We start from the raw sequence: 9998 nt of genomic DNA on the forward strand, positions 1-9998 counted from the left end.
GGCGGAAGGAGCCGAACACGAGCTACTTAATGAGCCGAGCACGAACTGTTCGCGAACAACGAGCTTTTTTGACAGCCCTAGAAAGAGCAAAGATGCCCTAGACGTTGTCCTCCTTGTGCTTGTCAACATTACGATGCATAGATTAAATCAATTTGAAATATTATAATACATCCCTCTTTAATATTTAAATCTATTTTAATTCATTTCTACAAATATATGATTATTTATAATATTCCTTTTATTGTTTTCCTCTAAGCAAAAATCAAGTTATTCTATATTACAAAGTCAATATAATTAAAAAATACTGGTTGTCATAATTAGTATTAATAACTTAATTATAAATATTGAAACAATCGTCTCTCAAAACAATAAACTTTGATTTTTAACGTATCTTTGTCCCATTGTAACTTAAATTTTAAATGTATGATAATACCTTGAAACAGAATATTAAGTTAGCTTTATTTATTAGGCCCTTAACCATATCTTTAGAAGTTGAAACAAATAGTTATTTAAATCTCAACTCTGTGTGTGTGTATGTGTGTGTGTGTTGATATAAGCAGAAGAAATTCTTTTTAGAAAGCAAACCAGTAGAATTACAAATGATGAGTCGAGAGAAAGATTTCACATAAGGAATCTCTAAATTATCACCATGTACCAGTAACTTGAGCTATTGGTTGAAAGGACCCACATAAACCAGCTCCTCGTTAGTTTCCATTTTTAGCATGATAGTCAGCAGGTTTATTAGCTTCTCTGCAAATATGATACCACTGTAGAATGAAACTATTAAGCGAGTTCCTAATTTTTCTCCAGATAATGTTACATGATCAAGGACATTCATTGACCCCCATGCAAATTCGGAAGGTAGATAGTGAATCCATTTCTTTGCTCCGGTGTTTTATCTTCAGATTGTTAGCCGCAATAAGACAGTATAGTACAACAGAGAGTTCAACAACCTGATCAGATATAGGACAACAAGGAGCATAGAAATTCAGCAAACCTTTGCCATTCCGATCCCTGAGAATACCACTAGCACCAACATCATTTTTTGTAACTTACATCTACATTAACCTTAAGATAATGCCACCGAGGTCTGCACCACCAGACTTACTTGCATGGGTTTGGAATGTGCACTCATCTAGCTATAAAACCAGACAGCTTCCTAGCACTGCCCCTCATAATTTTTGGAGATTTACTTTATTTAATTATCTTATCTATGAAAGATTTAATATGGATTAGGATTTTGTTAGCTGAAAAGCTTTGCCCTTGATGTTTTCTAATGTTCCTTTCCATCCAAATAAACCATCAATTTATGTAGGGGGGTCATATTTTGAATTTAACTGCTGTTAGTTCTGTTCTGCCAACAATCCAGACATTGTTCCAATTAGACATACTCGTTCCTTGGTACATAAAACACAAATAACTGAGCCATATTTCTCCAAATGGATACTGCATACCTGCATGAAAAAAAAAGTGTGATAAAGTTTCCTTCTCTTGCATACGAAGTGCGCAAATAGAAGGAAATCTGAGGCCTTTAAGGTTGAGAATATCATTTACGGTAAGTGGTTTAGACATCAATCTCCACGTGAAAAGGCTTGAGATGGTTTAAGTTTGCTATTCCATATTCTGTCCCCACTGTTGGAACTTTGGCTGTCAAACAGCTTCTTGGCAAATGATATTTGATAGAGAGTAGTTTGCTTTCCCTTTTATTCTGATCAAAACCTGCTGAGACCTATCAAAAGGAATATCTTCAATGATTTGCACCAAGTTCTGGGTAAGTATAACTTTCAGTTTATCCCTGTCCCAGTGGTCTTGTGTCCAAAATTCAGATACCTTTTTGCTATCATGACCATTGCTTTGAGAGAAACCTTTTCAGTGGTCCCCTAAAGGTCCAATTATATAGCCAAACGCTGATATTACCCTCTCCAGCTCCCACTCAACGAAGTCCTCAGCTTTCCATCTGATTTTCTGAAGCTCCTTCCACAAGAGAGAGTCCCCCAGATTTTGAGAGCACGTAAATGGATGTGAGAGTCTACAATATCTCTTATGCATAAATTTGGCCTGAAGTCTTTTGTTTTCTTTGAATTTAATCCATAATATGCAGAAGTTAATCTCCATTGACATTTGAAAGGTTCTAAAATCCAAACCAAAAACTTTCATGGGTTTACATAACTTCTGCCAATTTCTCCAATGAATCCCATTAACTTGAGCAGCCGACAAATATATATTTAAAGCCCTTTCCAACTTTATCTGCATGCTGCTAGTCATTTTAGGAACATGAAAAATGTACATGTGGAGGGAACCCGCACAAGCCTCTGCTCAACATTTTTTAAATGATCAAAAAGCTCTCGCTAGATTCTGCACACATAACGACTCTTGGCCACGAGTGCATGTTGTTCGTTCTACTTTGCTTAATTCTGTGCTTGATCGCAAGAATCTTCCCTTGCTCCCACTCGATTTCATTGTGACATTTCTTCTCGAGCTTATACCGTGTTGCATACAGTGTGTTTGCCTTTGCCCTAGCATGCAATCGATGTTTCTTTCTTCTCTACTTGCCCATTATTACTCACAGTGCGTTTTGGGCGGGTGCTGCTTTTTGAAGAAGCAGTTATTAAGGAAGCTGCTTCGCAGCTGCTATCAGAAAGCTTCCAGTGGAGTAGCAGTCAATTTGTTGAACAATTTATTCTTCTCTCTGATCACTTGACTCATATACTCAAAATCAAGAAGCTGATACCTTGTATCAGGGAAAGGTTTTAAGAATCCTAGTTGCGTGAAATATCATGAATCAACATATAATATTTCTTTGAATAATAACATTATTAGTGCAACAACAACAACAACAATAAAACCTTAATCCCACTATGTGGGGTCGGGTACATGAATTATTTTCTCCTAAACAATCCTAAACCCTAAACATGTATCCATTTAGTTCTAATAAATTAAGTTCATTTTTTCTAAAATAAGCCCAAGTCTTCCTAGGTCTACCTTTGCCTTTCTTAACATAAGTCGAATCTAAAACACCTACTCTCCAAATCGGAACATGAGATGGTCGACGTTTAATATGTGACCAAACCATCCAAATCGACTCTCTCTAATTTTGTTCGTCACTGGAGCTACACCAACCCTATCACGGATATATTCATTTCTCATTTTGTCTCTAAGTGTAAAGCCCATTCTCAACTCGGCAACACTTAACTTAGTATTATGCTTCTCTTTTAAAGGCCAACATTCATCGCCATAGAGCATTGCAGGTCTCACCACCATCTTATAAAATTTTCCTTTCAGTCTAAGCGGAACTTTTCTATCACACTAAAGGCACGAAGCTTTCCTCCACTTCAACCAACAAACTTGAATTCTACTATTAACACCCCATCTATGTCACCATCGCTTTAAATAACAGGCCTGAGATATCTAAATCGTTCACACCTTTTAATAAATTGATCACCCAAAGTTACACTTCTCTCACCGGAGCTATTACTACTAAAATTACATTCCATATATTCAGTTTTAGTTCTACTCAAATGAAGGCCTTTAGACTCCAATGTAAACCTCCATAATTCAAGTTTTTCCTGGGCTCTTTCTCTCGTCTTATCCACGAGAAGGATATCATCAACAAAAAACATACACCAAGTTACATGTAAATGTATAGTAAGACCATCCATAATTAATGCAAAAAGATATGGGCTTAAAACTGATCCCTGATGTAATCCAATATAAATAGGAAAATATTTGGTGAATTCTTCTTCAGTTTGAACACAAGTAACAACTCTAGTATACATATCTTTTATGACTTGAATATAAGTCATATCAACACCCTTCTTCTCAAGAACTCTCCAAAGGATATCGCTTGGAACCTTATCGTAAGCTTATTCTAAATCAATAAAAATCAAATGTAGATCCTGCTTATTATCTTTGAACTTCTCCATCAAACCTCTCAATAAATGTATAGCTTCCATGGTAGACCTACCCTGCATAAATCCAAATTGATTATTAGAAATCTTTCTAATACGTCTTAAAAAATAAAATTATTAGTACATCTATTCAAATGTAACACTTCATATTCGATTATGAATATACTAACCGACTGTAGGCATTAGAAATTTATATCCACATTGTTGAGTAGCAAATTTCAAAATGTGATTATCTTGAGCACTCCCTTGTCATCCAGCCATTAAGAACGTAAAACACTTATTAAAATCATAAACTACTAAGATATTCTATGTTGTTGACCCATATAATCTTATCATTATTCAATAATAAGTGCATCGACATGTTTGCCCCATCAATTGATCCTATACAATCATATTTAAAATATTTATGAAAATAATTAGTTTTTATATCATGCATGCAATTTAATAGATAAATCAATAATTCAAAAAATGACATGCATGATCTCTTTTCATGTATGCTCAAAAGCAGGATTTTTGACTTTGGCAATGTTTCTTGGCATTCTAACCTAATGGTTAAGCTCAATATCAAAATATATGTTGAACGTCTCTATTGAGTTTTAGAATCGCTTGAAAGCAGCACGAATAGACGTATTATGTAACATGATATATAAAGTGATAATACTTCTCTTGGTGCAAATTTGGATGATCCTTGTAAATCATAATTATTTTGCAATTCATCCAACAAATCACTAAAAAATTTCCCGATTTCTGAAACATACTATGAATTATACCTGTATGACCTTGGAATAACTCACTATTTCATTTGTCATCTACTGATGAGGATGACAAATACACTGACTTTTATGAATTTTTTCTGATTTTACTCATTAATAAAACATACTGTAGTACTCAGAATTGTTGTTCATTCCACTGCTTTTATAATTTCCTCTTTAATTCATGGTTTCATCTATTTATTTTATGCATGTTAGAATATATAAAATATAATAAGTAGACTATAAATAAACAACTATACAAATAAAATACTATAATTAGTGCAAAACGTGCATGATCAAATATCACATGAACATGTCACAAAATCCTGTTTGACATAAAATATTAAATTATTACACAATTCTAAATCAGAAATTAAGAACACAAATTAACTCCACTAATTGTTTAAAAAATACAAGAGGCAAGGAATCTTTCATTCCGGACCATCATGATGAAAGCCTTCCGTTTTGTTCTGACCTTTAAAATTTTTATAGCGAATTAATATAGCGACATATAATCAAACATCTGGAGCGTGGAGTCCAACAGTTTCACAGTTTCGAGTTATGTACCCTTGAATAATCGTGCGAGCACTGAATGTCATACTAGTAGGTCGTAACGAGCTGTAAGATCTGTTTATATAAAAGTTGGGGGTAGATCTTCATTCTCTTTTTACACTTCTGTGTATAGGGTGCATAGCACCTGAAATAACTTGATTCTTCTTTTTCTCTTATCTATGGTACTTCTTCTTAGACTTCATTTGAATAAACATATTCAAACTCATTCAAATTTTGGGGGAAGTCCTATGTTGTTGCCCAGACAATAAAGCCCGTAGCTGCAACACTGAGAAACATAGATTAAAATTCCTCCTCCAGCTCAGGGTCTATGCCAACTCTCCTAAATTTCTTTTGCATGGGACAGGACATACAGTTGATGTAGTCATAGTTCAATTAATATGAGTAAATAATTCATATAACATTTTCTGCTTACTAATATTTTTCCTCTTCACTCTCTTCTCCATAACTCTTTCCAAATTTTCTAGTCTTTTTTGAATTGATCTCATTTATTCTTTGACTGAGTTTTATTATGCAGTCTTCTTGTTTTCTCATGTTAATTTTTGTTATACATTGCCAACATTCTTTGTTGAAATGTATGGTTGATATGTTGTCAGTCTTGATTTATTTTAAGCATAAATCACAAAATATAATCTTTATCTTCTTCTCTCAACTGACCGATATAACCCATTCTTTTTGTTTTACTATCTGATGTATCACCGAGATAAAAATTAATTAGAAGAAATTATATAACTTAGCTTATGACTAAAAAATTAAATAAAAAATTGAAACAGAAGTTAAAAAAAAGATCGAAGTAAAGCTCAATGAGATCAATTTATAAAATATTGCTCCATCCAAGATCACCAAGTGCTTTCGAGAATCAAGTTAACTGTTTTGCAGGCTTTAAGATAATGTAGTATCTGTGTTTGATTGTGTGTGTACTTTAAAACCAGGTAGTCTAGTGATTGACTGTGTTATGCAAGTTTTAAGACCCTGTATTATCTTTGGTTGACTGTGTTATGTAGGCTTTAAGACCAGGCAGTATCATTGGTTGACTGTTTCATACAAGCTTTAAGACTATATAGTATGTGTGGTTGACTATCATGTGTGCTTTAAAACCATGTAGTATCTGTGATTGACTGTGATACCATGTAGTATATGTGGTTAATTCTGTCATCCATACTTTAAGACTAGGTAATATCTATGGTTAATTTGTTATGCAACTTTCAGACTAGATATTATATGTGGTTAACTATGATTGCAAACAAATGATAACAATTATATGGATCACAATTGGTTGTTTGAGCTCTTTTTTTTCCATCATTGCTCTACATAACATTACCAAACCTTACGCCGTCGAAGCCTGCATAACATATAACATGCACGATGCCATTACCATAGCAAATACAACAACAGATAATTATTATTGCAGAGACGGCCAAAAATCATGTAGTAATGAAGATGTGAAGTAATTATATGAATGCATAAGAGTTGACTTGTATTTATGCAAAACATCAAAATATATATTGATAAATAAGCTATGCTCATACAATTTTATAGGAGATAGAGCATTTATTTGCATACCATAAATTCTTATCTTTTGCATTTATATAACCTCTAGCTTCTCATGTCACATAAAAAAGATCACTATTTCAACTTTTAAAAGTTAAAGGCACCTTTTAAGACATAAGATTGCACACTACAAAATCTTATAGACAGCATCACCACCCAAATCTAGTGCAAACCCAACAATGTAATCCAAAAAAATACTAAATCATGTATTCCATCACATAAAATGAATTGCACACCATAAAAATCTCATAGTTATAGTTAGTCAGCCTAGAGTTATAACACAACCACTACCAAATTAAACCCAACAACAACTAATCGAACACAAACAAAATCAACCCCAACTAGAATCAACCGAACCCCAACCATAACTAACAATAATACCCACAATCAACAAAAACCATAAATTAGAGCAAACACAACCACAACCACAATCACAACCACGACCACAACCAACTGTACCCCAAGCAAAACAGCCCTAACAACAACCAACAAAACTCCAACCACAACCATCAAAATCCACAATCAACAAACACCCAACATGAGCAACCCTAAACACAACCACCCAAACTCCAATCACATCAAGCCCAATCATAGTCAATAGAAACCCAACAATAGCAAGCTCAACCAGAGCCAAGAAAATCCCAACCAGAGCAAGCCCATCCAAAATAGCATGTAATGAACATCTGAAACCAAAGAGAGAACACAATTCTTATTTATTTGGAAAGCCAACACATGAGTTTTTAGATGTACGCAAAGAACAACAGGGATGCATAACAAACCATCAAAAATTGAAAATGAATTAACCATCCACTAATTTGAGGGTATCGCATTGAATGCAAAACCGAAATAGGCTGGAATGCAGACCTAAGGCAATAATCAAACTCGTCAATACAAAGTAAATTGAAATTTGGAAATCCGGTGACGGAAGAAAAAAAAGAGAATAATTATTTAAAAAAAAAAAAAACTTTGTCGTGTGAACCTAAACCAAAGAGAAACATTCTAGATACATGCATACATCAAACATGAGGGAGAAGCTAAAACCCTATACTGGTATGCCTTAAACCCAAAAAGCATGCAGCGAAGACGGGGGAGAAGCCATATAGCTAGGCTATAAATATCATAGATAAAACAAAGAATTTGAGGAAAAGATGAAGGGTAGCGATATCTTTTCCCGCAACCACGTCTCGGTCCATTCCACAGAACAAAGGCTCGACTCTTTATTCGTAAAATTTCGGTTTTGTGAACTGCCCTTTACAAAACGCTTTGAATAACCGGGTTCCAAACACACCCAGGGTGCTTTTTAGAATGAAGAGCGGCTAAAAAGCAGCCCCAAACGCACTCTCAATTTCACCTTTAGCTCCGTCTCCTCTCCCGCTCTCATTTATGATTTTTAACAATTGAAGCTGCTCAACTTGCTCATCTATCCCTTTTTGTCTTCACCTTCTTTGCATTAAGTGAACCGGCATTTGTAGATTGGATCTCTTTTTTAATTTCCAATTTTTTTTTAAAATCTTTTTGCTGGGTTATTACAAATATAACTAAAGAATAAATTATTCATCCTCAGATAAATTCACTTTCTCTACACTAATGTACTTCTCTGTCGTTACTATTGGCCTTTCTAACATGGAATAGGTTTTTTGGTGCAATTTTATGTCATTTTTTTAATGGGGGTCTGTTTTAAAACCTTTCTATTTATGGTTCACTTGATTAATGTTTCCTTGCCATCATTTCTCAAGGTTTTATTTAGGTTTATTGTAAAGATTGCATCCTTAATGTAGTTTGCTTGTTAGTTTTTCTTTGCTGGTGCTTTTTCCAAATTTTCTTCTTTGCTCATTGGTGATTTGCTGTAGGAATTCATGGGGAGAAACCTACTTGCGATGAATGTCATGTGGAAGTACATGGAGCAGGTAGCTGTAATAATATTTTCAAATCAAACTGATGGATTTTCTGAGCATTATCTAATACGATAGAATGGTTCCTTGAAGTTTGAATGGAAATTTTGTTAGTTGCATATCATGCTTGTTTGCTGGTGCTTTACTCTTTTCTATTCATATAGATGATTAATTTTTCTCATATTTTCTTAGCGATCCTTTCCATTAACTGAAGAGGAGTACATACTGAGGCTTGATGATATAGCAAATACATTAAAATGTTGGGGCGCTGTCTCACATATCCGAAATAGTCTTGCAAAATTGAAAGAGCGACCACGAATAGGAAAAGTATTTATTTCTTTTGATGTTTTATTTCTGTATTTTTTAGTGAACTAGACTTCTGTAGCTTGATTTCAGTAAAATAGCCGTCTCCATCACATCGTGTTCTATTTGAATTTTTTTTTTCTTTAGTTCTTTTATGAGTATTTCGTTCATTTACATATACTATGTATCCCGAGTCTTTCTTACATGACAGTAGAAAAGTCTCAAGAAAAAAAGTTGACTGCAAACACAGCATGCATTTTAATTGATATTTATATTTAATTGAATATTTCTAATGTGTTTCTGTTTTTGCTAATTGAGAATGTATTACTGTATAAAGTTTTCTTTCATTTCTCCATTTTATAACAACCGTTAACATATGTTTTGAGTTATTTCCATTTTTTAATGCCTTTATTGCAACATTTTTACTGAATATGAATTTTGAAAAAATCCATGCATGTTGGAGGACTGAGAGCTAAATTTATATAATAAAACAAAAAAAAACAAAAAATTCACCAAAATATAAATTGAAGTCTTACATTGATACAAGGTGATGACTTCCATTGGAATTTGGTCGTTACCAAATGAAGGAAGGCTAGGAAGAATAACAAAATCAAACAACAACAAAGAACAAATAGTAGCAGTAATCCAAACTAGATTAATATAGAATAATGAAATTCAAAATATCTGAGAATTTATGTTTTTATCTGAGCCGTCATCATAGGCATGAACAACTAGAACTGCAATGTAAACAAGTTGAAGCCCCGCTAAATTTAGAAAAAAAATAAATAATAATAATAATAAAAAAAACCTAAGGATGACAATTTTTTCTTCTCGAAGCTCCCATCTTGTTTTTCTGAGTATTTTGAGACTTGCATCAAACTGGCCTAGCTTTAAAAAATTGGCTTTGTGAATTAAGTGTTTGGTACTCGCCATGAATTTCTCAGCATAATTATTATAATAAATAATCATATTTATTTTGATTACATCATTGCATAAATATCTTTAATATCCACTATCAGTAG

General features: G+C 33.5%; 1 protein-coding gene across 1 annotated transcript in view; it reads left to right on the plus strand.

Annotated features, from left to right (window-relative positions):
* The window catches only part of LOC110036353, a 17750-nt gene extending 8650 nt beyond the window's left edge, over nucleotides 1-9100 (plus strand). Inside the window, exons 2-3 of the mRNA XM_020740778.1 lie at nucleotides 8632-8688; nucleotides 8866-9100. Of these exons, the coding sequence (XP_020596437.1) occupies nucleotides 8632-8688; nucleotides 8866-9048 (240 nt within the window). The 3' untranslated portion in view covers nucleotides 9049-9100. The remainder of the gene's footprint in view (nucleotides 1-8631; nucleotides 8689-8865) is intronic.
* The last annotated feature ends 898 nt before the right edge of the window (nucleotides 9101-9998 follow it).

Source organism: Phalaenopsis equestris, unplaced genomic scaffold (genome assembly GCF_001263595.1).
Source record: "Phalaenopsis equestris unplaced genomic scaffold, ASM126359v1 Scaffold205450, whole genome shotgun sequence".
Taxonomy (NCBI): Eukaryota; Viridiplantae; Streptophyta; class Magnoliopsida; order Asparagales; family Orchidaceae; genus Phalaenopsis; species Phalaenopsis equestris.